Raw genomic sequence first — 16,041 nt, 5'->3', positions numbered from 1 at the left:
CACACGTTCTTTCACTAATAGCGGCCTCACCATAAGTATTTGAGAGCATTCGATGAGCCTCAGCCGCAGATTTCTTCATATTGAAGCAAAAAATTAAAATCTCCCGCAAATGACGAGAATTTGGCTCGTAAACTGACTTTTCAATCGAGAATAACTTTATGATGCAGACACAAATCGACTAATGTTTCTATGGGATTATGTTGACAGATGCCCAAGTTTATTGTATGACGTCTATGATCTATTTATTTCGATCACCACTTACCGCTAAAGCCATCTATAGGAAAACGGCGGAAGCAAAGTTGTACACCTAATAGAAAGATAAAAGTGAAAGGGGACAATGTGAGAACAAGTTAGGTAAATAGGCGTTATGTATAGAAAATATAATTAACGTAGGGATGCCAGATTTATTACATCGCATTGTCGAATAGTAATATCCAACACTCTCATTCAATTCGAACAGTGGGAACTTGTTTCCATTATGTTGACTACCGTGAATTCCGTGGATATTCCAGTTTGACTGGATGACGTTTGAGAGTTTCTCGAATGAAATGGTATTTCATGTCGATATGATCTCGCAAATAAATACTGGATTATGGACAGCCCGATTGTCGTTGAATATTTGCACATTGACCAGACTTTCCAATCCCATCTCTTTCAGGAATCTGAATAGGTGAATGCCTTCCTTAGCAGCATTCGTTAGGCTCATGTATTTCGCTTCGGTTGATAATAGTGCCACCGAGCGCTACTTCCGTGATTCCTATGAGACAGCTTCGCAAGAATGAAAGCTGATCCAGTATAGGATTTCCGATCGGTCATTTGCCCAGTCTGCATAAGATGTCAAGGATTTGTCGTTTTTTCGATAAATCAGACCGTGATTTATAATACTCTTTAAGTAGCACAAGATCCGTTTCGCCGCAACCCAGGTTCCTTCTCATAACTATTATTGAATTGACTTAGGTAGTTGACAGCGTACGCTATGTCTGGACGTGTGCCTATGCCCAAGTCAGTGGGTATCAGTGTTTCCAGAAGTTCTTTGAATGGATAATTTTCTTTGTGAGTGATTTTGTCCTCATTATTGCACTCGGTGACCCTCTAAGGGTCACTGGCGTGTTTGCTATTTTGCAATCTTTCGAATCTTTGCAAAGGGTCCTTGACGTAATTTAATTGTATTAATACGAGTCTCTTTTTATTCCTACGAATTTTGATTCCCAAGCAATATTTTGCCGATTTCCTTGATATCGAATCTTTTAATTAGTTTCGATTTAATTCATTGCATCTCTTTTGGATGATGCGATGAGCATGTCGTCCACATACAGGAGAACCAGAGTTAACGTGTCGTTAGATTTGTTGAAATACAGAAGTCTGCGTTTGATGGCAGCCCGATCTAGTAGAGGGTGTTATGTATTTTATTGTGTCATCATCAGCCTGCTTGTCACAATCCATAAAGCGCTTTATTCACTTTGTTTTCTCCTTTCAGCTCGGAGAGCATCGCTTTCGCCTTGTTGATCATGTTGGCATGAATTTTTCTTCGGTCACGATTCGATTTAACATCTCTTTAGGTGATTGAACTGGTCCATGTATACAGAGTGTCTGAAAATAATTGCCAAATATTTCATGGGCAGGTTGAGCGGATTAAATTGAGTCAAAAAGTCCTCTACCATTTTGTAAGTTTCCCCATAGTTAACGAGATATTAATCTTTAAAATCCGAGCTATGAAGACTCGCGGCGATGTGCGTGGCGCGGAACGCTTGCTAGCCAATCCCCAATTCCCAAGGCCTGCGCGCCAAGCGATCGGTAGGCATATACACTTCGCAGTAGTAGGCCGGGTGAGCGCGCGTATTCGGCTATCTTTAAGGATTAATATCTCATTAACTATTGGGGAAATTTACAAAATGGTAGAGGACTTTTCGACTCAATTTAGTCCGTTCTATCTGCCCAGGAAATATTTGGCGATTATTTCCAGAAATACTCTATATTTCAGCGTCGATATCACTGTTGAGATAAGCAATTGTAACGTCGATTTGTTCAACTCAGATTCAACTTCATTGAGAGTGCCATCAATAACTTTAAAGAACTTAATCTGACAAGGAGCGAATATATTGCAAAAATCGATGCCTAGTTTCTGTGTGAAACCCTTGGCTATCACTCTGGCCTTTCGACGATTAACGGATCCGTTTTCATCGTTTTTGCGCAGTACAATTCTGCAACCAATGATTTGGGCCTGTATAGGTCTCGATCGGTAATGATTGTCCATGCATCGTTTGCTATTAAGCTTTTCATCTCGGAATAGATTGCGTTCTTCCATTCGCCTTGATCTGGTCCACTGAATGCATCCGTGGATTATGGATACTTCCGATGGCACATTGAGCGTCCTGCCAGTTGTTGTCCGAAATTGAGATGTCGGCGGCATCATTGAATGATATCATATGATACATTTTTGAGGAATGATCAGGTGATTGCTTTCCGAGGTTTGTCTGGTTCGCGTTTCATGCGAATGTTAGCTTCTGCATTTGCTTGCTCATTATCATGCCTCGCTGTCGCTCTCATTTTCGGAGTCGTCGATTGTATGTACTTCGGATTGATCGTCTCTGTCAGATATATTGTCGCAGGCTTCACTCTGAAGAACAATTTGGACTTATGATAGTTTCCTTTTGATGCTTCTCATCGTCACGCATTGATCTGCCGTTCTTTGTTTCATTGTTTTCTTCATTATTAGTCTTCTGAATTTCCCGCAGAAATTTAACATTTCTTCTTACGATTTTCTTGGAGCTAGGGATCCATGTCCTGATACCTTTGGATCGATACCTACATCGGAGTATCTGACGAAAATTCCTTAAATGATCTCGGGTCCATTTTGCCTTTGTTGGAAAATTTGTCTAAACATAGACTTTTTCTCCGAAGGTGGCGAAGTATCCGATGTTTGGCTTCTTGTTATGCCATTTCTGAAATCTCACCGTCAAGGCTTTTCGTGACAAACCTATTCTTGATATAATTAGCGGTGTTAACCGCTTCAGCCCATAAAAATGATGGGAGTCCACTCTATCATCAAGGGCAGTCTCGATCAAGGATTGCGTCGGCTTAGTTACACCATTCTGTTATGAAGTGTATACACTTGTATTTGTTCGTCGGTTAGATTCTTAGTTTGACTTTTTTTATTCTTAATGTATGCGTTTCGTTTCGAAGTGGAAGCGGACTTATTATAATGGTTATAATTTTTATTACTTGTTATAATGTTTAGCTATCAAGACGTTGAAATCTTTCTCCGTGGCCTTTTGTTTCCGTGAGTCGTACTCCTCTATGATTTTTACCTGTAGCGATTCCGTGTCCGGAAGCTGATCATGCGACTTTATGGCAAATTTTGAAGCTGTTAAGAAGACTATATATGATTATCAGGAGATCACCGTTTATTTCGATTTTCATCGCTTGGAGTTTGTCCACAATGTCGTAAAATAACATAACGTGAATACGTACATATTCATTTCATGTACGTATCATCTCCTTCCTGCATCTTATTTTGAATCAGCTGTTTCAATAATGTCTCCTTGCGAGCTGGTCCCTTCGAGGCATACACGGATTCCAGCTCCATATTTCATTGGACTTTGTGCAGTTTCGGGCATGTTTGAGCTCTGACGGGCTGATGCACAAAATGAGATCTGACTTGGCGATCTTCCACGATTCATAAGTTGTACGCGGCTTGCGACGCTTCGTTGGAAACGATCGGTTTTGGCTTTTCGGCGGACACGTATTGCCACGTGTCGTTCTTCACGAGCAGTGCCTCAACTTGTTTGCGCTAGGTATCGTAATTCGTCTTTCGATAAGATTTCTATGTCGAGTTGACAATGTTCGTAGCATCTTACTCGTGTTCGTGTACATCGACATTATTTAACGATGGTTATATGACGCGCATGATGGCGGATCGATCAAAGGGATCGAAAATGGATGGTTTCGTCATGTGAATTAAGAACCAAAGATTCGTTCGGACTTGTAGTGCCTGTTTGTGTTAGTTGCAAATTACTCGACAATTCGATCGAACATATGTCTTTAGATATGAAAGATGCTGTTCATGCCCGAAAAGCGAATCGAGACGCGCGTGCTTCTTTGCACTGAACACTTATTTGTATGCGAAATCTCCGTTATTCGTATCTTGTCGTAACATATGCAATTATAATGTCCTTTTGGCCCATAACCATTTGTAGGGATGTGAGTGGAATATACGAGGTAATCATAGAGACACCAGACCTACGAATCGTAATAGACTTTAATAACGCACAAGATAACGTACAGGTTATCTTAACCAACCCTGAATGAGTAGAAAGATAAAAATGAAAATAAATAAAAGGGAGCAATGTGAGAACCAGTTAGATAGATAGGCATCTTGTATAGAAAATAGAATTAACATAGGGGCTAGTGATGTCGGATCTATTACCTCGCACTATCGGATGGTAATATCCTATTTGATAAGCACAATAGATACTGTTTTGTTTCATATTAGTTATAACTGTACTTTATATTTTAATTATTTTGTATTACAATAGATATTTTATTTATTTTGAAACAACATCCCAATATAATATTGATTCAAAAGTAATTAGAGATTCGATGAACGTTGTCTCATAAATTCAGAATATGTATAATTACAATCATAATATATGACAAAAACAGTGTCAATTAGTCTAGTAAAATATTATTTGTATTAATAACACTTAATGTACTTAATTTTTAAAAGTGAAGTATAAAACATCATTCAAATAATAGTGAAAGGTAAGATATATTTATAGTCATCAATATTATATTAATCATTATACTATATTTCAATTTTTTAACTATTTTTACACAAAAATCTTATGGATAAGTGCAAAAACTAAATTCTGAAACAATAATACAGCATCGAAATCGTGAAATACTAAAAAAAATATCCGAGTAAAAAACTGTCAAAGCCAAAGGAAAAAAAATCATTATTTCCTGAGTTTTTTATTCTAAAATTCTAGAATTTTTCCGTCGTTTACATCTCTAATATCCCATGCAAAATCTGCGATGTAAAAGTATCTCTTTTTTGTTTGATCCATACGAGCTATAAAACTTATATTAAGGAACTTTTCTTCTACTTTAATCGTGTAAAAGAATTTTTGATTTCGTTCAGTAAATTCGGAGATTTATATTGATCTGCAAAATCCCGACAATTTAGCTGTTCTAGCTACCCTTAAGGAGATGCTAAAGTTATCCTATTTTACCATCATTTCGATGAAAAATCTCCAAATTGGATTTACGGAATGCAAAATTGTTATTACAGAATTATAGTATACAAATAGGGTCTCAGCTGTAATGGATTCCACGAGAAAATAAAAAAAAGTTAAAAAATTCACTTATTTTCGACTCGTACAGCTATCACCTCAGATATATATTTACTTAATATAAGAGTTTTATAGAAATCTTGAAAATAAGTATACAGCTGAGATCACATTACTGAAATGAACGATACCGAGTTTGTAGGATTAAGATTGAAAGTCTAGAAAAAAAAGTATTTTCACCGAATGGAAAATACGTGTATACGAATGTTTTGTGAAGACTAGGAATTTCAACACAGCCGAAATTCGCGTAGTAGTAATAGTAGTAGTAGTAATTGTGCGGTTTTATGATAGATGCCGCTGGAATATGTTACATAAGGGCAGATGTATGCATTTGGGTGAGATACAACGATATATAATATAGTGTAAGAAATGAATTAAAGATATCATTATTATATCATCGAATTTGGAATTAAAAAGGTCTGCACTGATCTCGATCAAGTTCGATCTTCGATTTAGGATTAAGCTGAATTGACGGCCGAACTTAATTGATGTTGATAGTATAGATTTTTAAAATTCTAAATAAAAAAAATTGAGAATAGTGATCTTTAATTCATTTTTTACATTATCGTTCAGTTTTACTTAAACGCATACATCTGTCCTTATCTAACATATTGCAACGTCATCTCTTGTATCGAGCATCTACTGCTAGGTAATTACTTTTGTTTATCTGAATCTTATTCTGAATCTTCATTCAGCATTAATATATTGTCTAGAAAAATTAAATTTATTTTTGTATTTTGAAGATAAAATTGCCATAAAAGTTTTGTTTGCAATAAGTAATATTCTAAATGACGTATTATACAATGTACTGACTACCAGCGGACTTGAAAAACTTTCCAGCTTCAAAAACTAATTAAAAATGCGATTTTTCTAAAATATCTCAAAAAGCATTCATTTTATCGAAATAAATAAAGATTATTATCAAAAAGAAAGCTGATAAAATTACAAACAATTTTATTTTTTTTAAGTCGATCAATACTTCCCGTGTTAGAATTTTTTTAAATATTGTATTTTTAATTATTTCTCGACAATTCGAATTTTTTTCGTAAATATATCAGATTTAACTACTTTGATGTACTTTGATGTACAAAATAACTCTTATAAAGATTGAAGATTATAAAATTTCCTAAAAATCTTTTTTTTTATTCATCTTCATACGACCAATAATTTCCGAGATACACGTTCGAGAAATTTACTTGCGTAATTAGATAATCTGAAAAAAATATTTTATTTTTGTTTATTTATATATTACTCGCGTCTGGCAATGTATTTTGAGGATCTAGATGTATAAGCTTAAATCGCTGTTTTTTATTCAGAAAAATACATTTTTTTTCTAGGAAGCAAAAACAAATTTATTCAAAGTACTTGCCCTCGCTAACTATACATTTTTCCCATCTTTCGGACAATTTGTGTATACTACGCCAAAAAAATTTCTCATCTTTCGAGGCAAACCACTCATCAAGCCATTTTCGAACGTCTTTGTAAGAATCGAAGTGCCACTCAGCGAGCGTGTGGCACATCGACAAAAACAGGTGATAGTCAGAAGGTGCCAGGTCTGGTGAATAAGCGGGATGGGATAGCACTTCCCAGTTGAGTGTCTCCAAGTAGTTTTGGACCATTGTTGACGTGTGCGATGGTGCGTTGTCGTGGAAAAAAATCAGCTTGTCATGTCTTTTCCGATAATGCGGCCTTTTTCACGCAGAGCACGGTGCAATTTGATCAGTTGTTGATGGTAGCGGTGAGCATTAACAGTTTCATCAGGTTTTAACAGCTCGTAGTAGATGACATCCTCCTGATCCCATCAAACGCACAGTATCGTCTTCCGAAGCGATTTGGTTTTGAGGAAGATGGAGTTGATGGTTGGGCGGGATCAACCCAAGATTTCTTACGTTTAGAATTCTGAAAATAGATCCACTTTTCGCCTGTCACAATCCGACGCAAGAACGACTTTCTTTTTTGTCTGGCAAGCAGAATTTAGCATGTGTTTTGGCATCGCTCCATCTATCGTTCAGGTCATTTTCCGATCTTTTGAACCTTCCCCATGGCATGTAGCCGCATGGAAATGGCTGCTTGAGAAACACCCAATTGCTCGGCAAGCATTTTTTGCGATTGGGTATCGTCCTCGTCCAAAAGAGCCTGCAATTGACAATCCTCAACCTTCTTGGGCCGATTTTCACGCTTCTTGTCACTTAAGGTCAAAATTGTCATCATTGAACCGGCGAAACCAATCTCTGCACGTTGTTTCCGATAAAGCATTATCGCCATAGGCCTCCACAAGCATTCGATGCGATTCGGCAGCCGATTTCTTCAAATTGAAACAGAAAAGCAAAGCTTCCCGCATACGCTTTTTTTTAGCAAAAAACTAGACATGATTATGAAAGAAAAAATGTATGTTGTTGTATGAAATTGCTGATGATGTGCACTGGTTAATGTTGACAGATGTCAAACACAAAAAAAAGTGTGTTGCCCAGGATAGTTTTGTACGCTCACTAATGCTGCCTATGAGCAAACAGCGGATTTAAGCTTATACCCTAAAAAGTATAAATTATAAATTTTTATTATATAATAATCTTAATAATAACACAATTATTAATAATAATATTCTTTTAAATAATAAAAATCTAATAATAATTGTCATGCACAAAAATATTTTGTTACTCCAGCTGGAATTATCGCTGTTTTTTGTATCTCGTAAAAAATTATGTATCATACGCGTAGAATTTGTAACACAATATTCTTGCATCTAACAATATTCTTGTATCTAATAATATGCAAGAAATATTTAGATAATTCGTAATCAAATATGAATCACTGCTAAATATGAATCACAGTCATTTGATTGAATATAACAGAGAGACTTTCTTAATAAATTTGACAATTCAGATATAAATTCTATTTTTGTCATTTACCAGGTGTACAAGTATGAAATGACGATTTTTTTCCCCCCAAAAAAAACACGTTAAATTCGGAAGAATGATAAAAAGAGATTTATTCAAAGAGATTTATTTATGCTCCATTGCTAGTTACACATTTTTCCCATCTTTCGGGCAATTTATGGATACTACGCCAGTAAAAATCTTCCCCGTTTGCCGCGAACCATTCATCGAGCCATTTTTTCACATCTTCGTACGAACCAAAGCGCTGCTCAGCAAGTGCGTGACCCATCGATGCAAACAAGTAGTAATCGGAAGGAGCCAAGTCTGGTGAGTAGCCGCATGGGATAGAACTTCCCAGCTGAGTGCTTTCAACGTGTCCCGAACTGGTTTTGTCATATGTGGAGCATTATCATGGAGAAAAATGGCCTTATGTTGCCTCTTTTGATATTCTGGTCGTTTTTTAAGCAGTGAACGGTTCAAATCGATCAATTGTTGTTGATAACATTTGGTATTAACCGTTTCGCCAGGCTTCAATAACTCATAATAGACCACTCCCTTCTGGTCCCATCAAACACAGAGCATCGTCTTCCTGCCAAAGCGATTGATCGATGTGGATGATGCGCCTGGGTCCCATGATTTTTTGCGCTTGGAATTCTCAAAAAAATCCACTTTTCATCTCCAGTAACGATACGATGCAAGAATGACTTTCTTCTGTATCGTTCGAGCAAAATTTCACATGTGTTTTTGTGTCTCTCCGTCTCTGTCTCTCGTTCAATTCATATGGCATCCATCTGCCGACTTTCTTCCCAATCTTTCCCATCTCTCGTAGGCGATTAGAAACAGCTTGTTGACTAATGCTCAATTGCTCTGCGAGTTGTTTTTGTGTTTGTGAATCATCTTTATTCAGCAATGCTTGCAATTCTACATCTTCAATTCTTTTTAGGCGGTTTTCCTTGTCTGCAACATCGAAATCTCCAATTTTGAAACCATCATTCACACGTTTTTTGCGATGTTCACCATAAGCTTCTCCAAGTAATCGGTATGATTCCGTAGTTTTCTTCAAATGAAAACAAAAAATTAATGCTGTTCGCGAATGCTCCTTATTTGATACAAATTTCGTCATATTAAACACAGCAACACAATACTGTGCAAACACTTTTCAATCAAATCACTTTGCGCGTTTGACACTTGTTGATGGTACAATACAATGGCGTATAATGTTAAATCTTTGTACTTTACACTGTATTGGTGCGCCATCTGTTTCTCAAATCGTCATTTCATACTTGTGTGTACACCTGGTATACTAATTAGATACAAAACATATCTAATATCGCAACGCTTGCTAATTATTTATCCATTTTATCTAATTTTTCCTATTTAAATCATTTATAACTGCAAGATCATTTTTTCAGGTCAAGACATTATATTTATTACTACTAATACAATTAATAATGCCAAAATTTCTTGATGTACATTTCAAGACATAATTCGCTCGCTTTTTCTTTTAGAGAATACAAGGATTATTTCAAGCCCGTTCTGAATTACAATATATCTGAGTTCTGCATGTCTGTATCCCATCGCATTCAGAAACGTCGCCGGGTATCTTATAAATTTATTGAATTGCTGATTATCTCTCTTAATTTTTTCGAATTTTTTCTACTATTTTAGATCAGCCATTTTGTATTTTTTACATTATAAATGACTTTAAAAACCTTAATTTTTAGTATACACAAAATAATAAAACCAATTTTGAAAGTTGCATGTCTTTTTCCGATCCCTTACTTATTGCAAAATACTTTTTGTGCTACTTTTTCGATTTTCTTGCCAAAAAATTCTTGTTTTTCAGTTTTTATGCAATTAATTTGAAAAAAAGAATAAAATCGATGCATTATAACCTGAGATATAAACAAAAAAAATAGGTTAGAAATATCCTTTATGTATACACAGGGATTTTTTGGGTTGTGTACTGAAAGTTAATTTCACATTTTTTCATAATTGAGATATGAGAAAGGATATATATTACACTACTCTGCGGCATCAACCAGTCATTATCAGAAGAAATGATCTGAATAAAACCGTTGTACTTGTTATATCTCTGAAATTGTTGGTTCTAAAAATATAAACCAAATGTTAAATTCAAGGAAATATTACCTATTAAGAGATCAAAAAATATCCTAATATTTTTCAAATATATCGTTTTTATACAAATTATGGACCATAATTTTCAGTCAAAAAATCATTACAGGAAATTCTTCTTTTAAACAACTGTTTCTTGCACAAAATTGACGGGCAGAGAAGAAAAACAGAGGAATTTTTATAAGAAATTTTATAAACTTTAATTTGGTATACTTTATTTTGATATACTTTATTTTTTACGTAAGTCTTTTAAAAACTGAGATATTTATAAAAGAAGTAACGAAGAACACGTTTTAAATCCTCAGTACCTGTAGAAAATAATTCCATCTAGTTATTTTAATTTATATTCGACGCCATAACGTATAGTAAGTATAGAAAAGTTGCACTGCATGCGCTCATGCCAAGTTTTTTTTGGTTGTATGCGATTGGTAGCAAGGGCTTGTGTCTCTCGCCTCGCTATTTCTAAGAAAATCATCATTGTAAGAAAAATTTCATTTTTATTTTTTCGTACTGTAATAAACAATTCCTTTTGTATGCACGAAGTCTACATTCTTTAAAAAAATGATAAAATTAAAGATCAACAAGTTATGGAGAGATTGTTGGAGAATTAAAAATTAAAAACAGTAAGTAAGAACCAGTAAAAATACAAAAAAAATGGCAATGAAGAAGTTGAAGAAACTTAAATAGAAAAACTAAAGAAAAATTTCGCGATTTGGAAGTTTCAAGTTATGATTCTATTTAAGTCCTTCGCTATATGATATTGTAACGGGAGCCTCAGCATTGGTAGACAATGAAAAGGATAAAGCAGATTGGAAGATTTAAGCACGCATGTGCTTAAAAGATAATAATTATGTCGATAGAAAGACAGCATTGACACTCATATACTAGTATGTAAAACGTCTAATGAAATGTTTAAGAAAATCTGTGAAATGTACGAAAGGGATACAATAACAAAAATGCACTCTGCTTCAAGAATTTTTTAACTTTACACGTCAAAAAGGATCTGACATACATATAAGTAAACTTGAAAACTTAGCATATAAATTGAAAATTCTAAATGCGGATTTTGATGATTCTATGTTGATATCAAAAATACTTACTCTCTGCCAGAAAAAAATTAAATATTTTGCATGTACCTGGGATTCTATTATTCAAGAAAACATTAATTTTATATCAAGATTGCTGTCTGAAGAGAATAGATTATTGGTGATTGATATGAAACAAGATAGTAGCATTTAGGGCAACTGAAAAGAAGCTACAAATGCAATAATACTGGCCATCTAGCTAAGACGTGCAAAATAAATAAAGGTAATATTCAAGAAACACATTGCTTCAAATGCAATGGTCGTAGACATATAAAATTCTACAAGAAAAGGACACCTCAGGAAACACAAGTAATATATGTAAGAAAAATAATCATTCTGAGAAAGATTGTTACTTTCATAAAAACAAGTTGGACGAGTAATCAAACACAAAAGATAAAGAATTGTTTTTAGCCAGCAATTGTAAAACGGATGAATGGATTCTGGATTCAGATTCAACCGCACACATAACAAATAAGAAGTTATTTAAAGATATGAAGAAAACAAAGTCAGAAATTGGATCCGTAAAGAAATTGTAAATCTTGAAAGCTGAAAGAGTTGGCGTCATTGAAACAGAAAAATGTATACTTAACAAGGTTCTTTATGTTGCAGATCTACTATTATCAGTTAGCGAAATCACAGAAAATGGAGGTAAAATAATATTCACTAAGAAAAAAATGGAAATATAGAAAGATAATGAGAAATTTATTGGCTTTCGAAACGAAATGGATTGTGGACTGTAAATTTGCCAAGATTCTATGGGTAGAGCTCTATTAACGCAAAAAAATAAAAGGGCTCTTAAATGATATACAAAATTAGAACACTTAGGAAAAGACAACATAAAGAAAATAATGATCATATCAGAAAATATGAAGATATTAAACAGAAGCATGGAAATATTAAATAACGTATGTGAGACTTGCTTGAAAGCTAAATAAACAAGAATATCCTTCAGTGAAAAAAGAAAACCAAAGAGAAATGTCCATACTGACATATGTGGACCAGTGAATCCAATTGCCTAGGATAAGAAGAGATATATGATAACCTTCATAGATGATTATACGCACGTATGGTCTACCTTATTGAAAGAAGTGGCTAAGACAGTAAAAGAATATGCAAATCAGGAACGAAATGGAACTTGAAAATTTCGAAACTAAGATGTGATAATAGACGCGAATATATCAACGATAACCTTAAAAATTGGTGTAAACAAAGGAGAACAATTTTAGATGTCACAACACCCTATACACCGCAACTCAATGGAAAGGCGGAATAAATGAATTTCATCAACAATAACAAAAAGGAGTGCATTATGACATTGATAACAAGAAACGCTGTAGGCGAATTAGCTTCGCTAATGGTAATAGTCAACTGCAAGCGAATGCCAGCATATACAGCTGCTATGTTAGAATCGTGAGAAATGGATAGATAATGGATGGATAATGGCGAAAAATGTTTATGAATTTGTTGCAAATATCTTTCATCCTTAATTGTTCGTCAAAAGATTCCCTTATTATTCGTCGTTCTGTATGTCAACGGCTACACGTTTCATATAACTAATGGCTCTCAGTGATTCATTTATCAAATCATTTTAGTAGCTTTGTATCCAAACTCGAGTCACGTTCTTCAGTCTATAGATGTGGCAATGTTCAATGCTCTAAAACAAGCGTGGAAGAATGTACTTCATGCCTAAAGAATGGAATACAATGTAGCGGTGTTAAAACGACAAACATTTCCTTCTCTATTGAAAAAAGTTATTGACTCCATAGATTTAACAAAAAATCTGCAAAACGGCTTTTGAACGTGATTTCATTTCATGTGATTTCTTTTCTTTTAATCCAGATGCATAAATTATTTCAAATTGCTCAGAACAAGCATACAATAATCGATGACAGAGCTTATAATCAAAACCAGAAATTCAAATGCTTATTATCAAGCTGGATCTTCATTGTTTTAAATAATTCATTCTTGAGTTATTAATATACACTATATATGTACTTGCACATATACCATTGCAGTCTTTTCGAACTGCGCGCCGAATTGTTTTTCCAGACTATAAATGCAATTAAAACTATTCTAGTAATCGCAAATTAAATCAAGCAATTTTAATAATTTCATGTTATCATCAAGCATTATATTATAAAGATGTTAATATATTAAAACTATTAATAAATTTATTGCGAAAAATATTATCTCAGCCAGGACTTATACCCGGATCTCTTGTATTCCATACAAGCGTCTTAAGCCATTAAATCACTGAGAACTTACAATATAATGAAAAGTTACATCAAGCCAAGGAACAATTGCGATATTTCGAGAGCCAACAATCCTTGGAAAAGATTAAAACTTTTGAGAAATCAGGATACATAGAATGGACTTATCGAAGATCTCTCTCTTAATCTCTTTAATTATTGGCATTTGTTTTAATTACTGGCATTTGTTACTCAGCGAAATCTAAGAGGTACTAAATATCTGTAACGATGCATTCTCAAATGTCAAACACGATTTTAATAGTACCGATTAAGAGTGATAACATGATGAATCTATAAAATAATATTTCCAATCTTGGTCAAAATATTGACCCGTTTGTAATTGATAGAGTCGAGATATTAAATGATGAAGAAATCTAGATGATGGAGATTTTTAACGCTGAAGAAATATTTACTACTGCGAAAACAACAATTCATTGTCTCAATATCGAGAAAAGTCGAGTCTACGAAGTCTACTTCTTGTAACATCTCCAGGATCTCATCTCATCTCAGGGATAAAAAACGGCGCTTATACATATATTGGGTATCAATATATTGGCTATGCATTGCATGACGAGAATAATTTGTCTTCAATTGCAGTCACCATTAGTGTCGCCACTACAAATTATACCGAAGAATCTGCCAACGAAGTGACTGAAGGAGTAATTCATCGGGTAAACTTGCCAAGTATAGAACGTGGTCGCTAAAGAAATCGGAGATAACCAAAAAAATAATTTTGAATCTCCGATTGATACCAGGGATATTAGCATTACGCAAACAAGCAAAAAACAAAGCTCACTGTTATCTTCAGTATTTAAACATATTTAATTTTGTGTTATCTTCAGTATTTAAAGAAATTTAATTTTGGCCATCGATGCTTTACGAAGCGAATTCCAAGGAGACGAATAATATAATGTTCGTATGCATAAAAAGAAAGTTTCTGTTGTTGTTAGCTCATTGAAATGGAAGAAATATTAAAGAAATGGAAGAAATAAGAAAAAAAAAAGAAAATAAGAAACAAGAAGCATTTCTGGAAAAGAAGAAGAAGAAGAAAAAAGAAAGCATGAAGAAACAGCAAGAGAAGCTTCAGAAATAAAAAGAAAAAAAACAAGAAGTCAAAGAGAAAAACGTATTACCAAAGAAACTAAAAAAGCTAAAAATACTCAAGTTCAAAAAGCTTCAAAGAAAACTAACCAAAGATTGCATGCAAGACTATAGAGAGGGAAGGAAAATAAGTGATTTGTACGTGCAATTATAATTTATATAATGAGACAAATATAATATAAAGATTATGCGTTTCTCGGATAAGAAGCAGCTTATAGTAACAGGCTGCTCCTCACCCTGATGAAGTGGATTGCAAGGTTCATGAAACGTTGGATCCGTTCCAAGAATGGATTTAGATACGGAAGAAACCCGCAAAATGCATAATCTTTATATATATATTAGGTGTACAACTTTGCTTCCGCCGTTTTTCTATAGATGGCTTTAGCAGTAAGTGGTGGTCGAAATAAATAGATCATAGACGTCATACAATAAACTTAAGCATCTGTCAACATAACCCCATAGAAACATTAGTCGATTTATGTCTGCATCATAAAGTTATTCTCGATTGAAAATGTCAGTTTACGAACCAAATTCTCGTCATTTGCGGGAGGTTTTAATTTTTTGCTTCAATATGAAGAAATCTGCGGCTGAGGCTCATCGAATGCTCTCAAATACTTATGGTGAGGCCGCTATTAGTGAAAGAACGTGTCGTGAGTGGTTTCAACGCTTCAAGAACTGTGATTTTGACGTCCAAGATCATGCTCTGTATTTGGTGGGACCAGCTCGGCGTAGTGTATTATGAACTGTTAAAACCGACTGAAACAATCACAGGCGATCAGTATCGAACGCAATTGATGCGTTTGAGCCGAGCATTGAAAGACAAATGGTCGCAATACAACGAGAGACACGATAAAGTGATTTTGCAGCATGACAATGCTCGACCCCATGTTGCGAAAGTGGTAAGACATACTTGGAAACGTTGAAATGGGAAGTCCTACCCCACCCGCCGTATTCTCCAGACGTTGCTCCCTCTGACTATCACTTGTTTCGATCAATGGCACACAGCCTGGCTGACCAGCACTTCCGGTCTTATGAAGAAGTAAAAAAGTGGATCGATTCGTGGATAGCCTCAAAAGAGTTTTGACCAGTTTTTTCGACGCGGGATTCGTACGCTACCCGAAAGATGAGAGAAAGTAGTGGCCAGCGATGGACAATACTTTGAATCATAAATGTATAACCAGTTTTTTACAATAAAGCCTCGAATTTCGGAAAAAAAACGGCGGAAGCAAAGTTGTACATCTAAATA

General features: G+C 34.7%; 2 protein-coding genes across 2 annotated transcripts in view; one reads left to right on the top strand and one right to left on the bottom strand.

Moving 5' to 3' along the window:
* Window positions 1-1,510, bottom strand: part of LOC105620451 (glutamine synthetase-like) — a 65,461-nt gene extending 63,951 nt beyond the window's left edge. Inside the window, exons 1-2 of the mRNA XM_012201941.1 lie at window positions 1,460-1,510; window positions 900-1,092 (exon numbers count right to left, since the gene is read on the bottom strand). Of these exons, the coding sequence (XP_012057331.1) occupies window positions 900-1,092; window positions 1,460-1,510 (244 nt within the window). The remainder of the gene's footprint in view (window positions 1-899; window positions 1,093-1,459) is intronic.
* Window positions 1,511-11,437: 9,927 nt separating this feature from the next.
* Window positions 11,438-14,398, top strand: LOC105620450. Its single transcript, XM_012201940.1, is given in 5 exon segments — window positions 11,438-11,586; window positions 11,588-11,614; window positions 11,616-11,754; window positions 12,055-12,093; window positions 14,150-14,398. Coding segments are annotated over 5 exon segments (603 nt in total).
* The last annotated feature ends 1,643 nt before the right edge of the window (window positions 14,399-16,041 follow it).

This window comes from Atta cephalotes (assembly GCF_000143395.1).
Source record: "Atta cephalotes unplaced genomic scaffold scaffold00026, whole genome shotgun sequence".
Taxonomy (NCBI): domain Eukaryota; kingdom Metazoa; phylum Arthropoda; class Insecta; order Hymenoptera; family Formicidae; genus Atta; species Atta cephalotes.
This window is presented reverse-complemented; position numbering and strand designations above follow the sequence as displayed.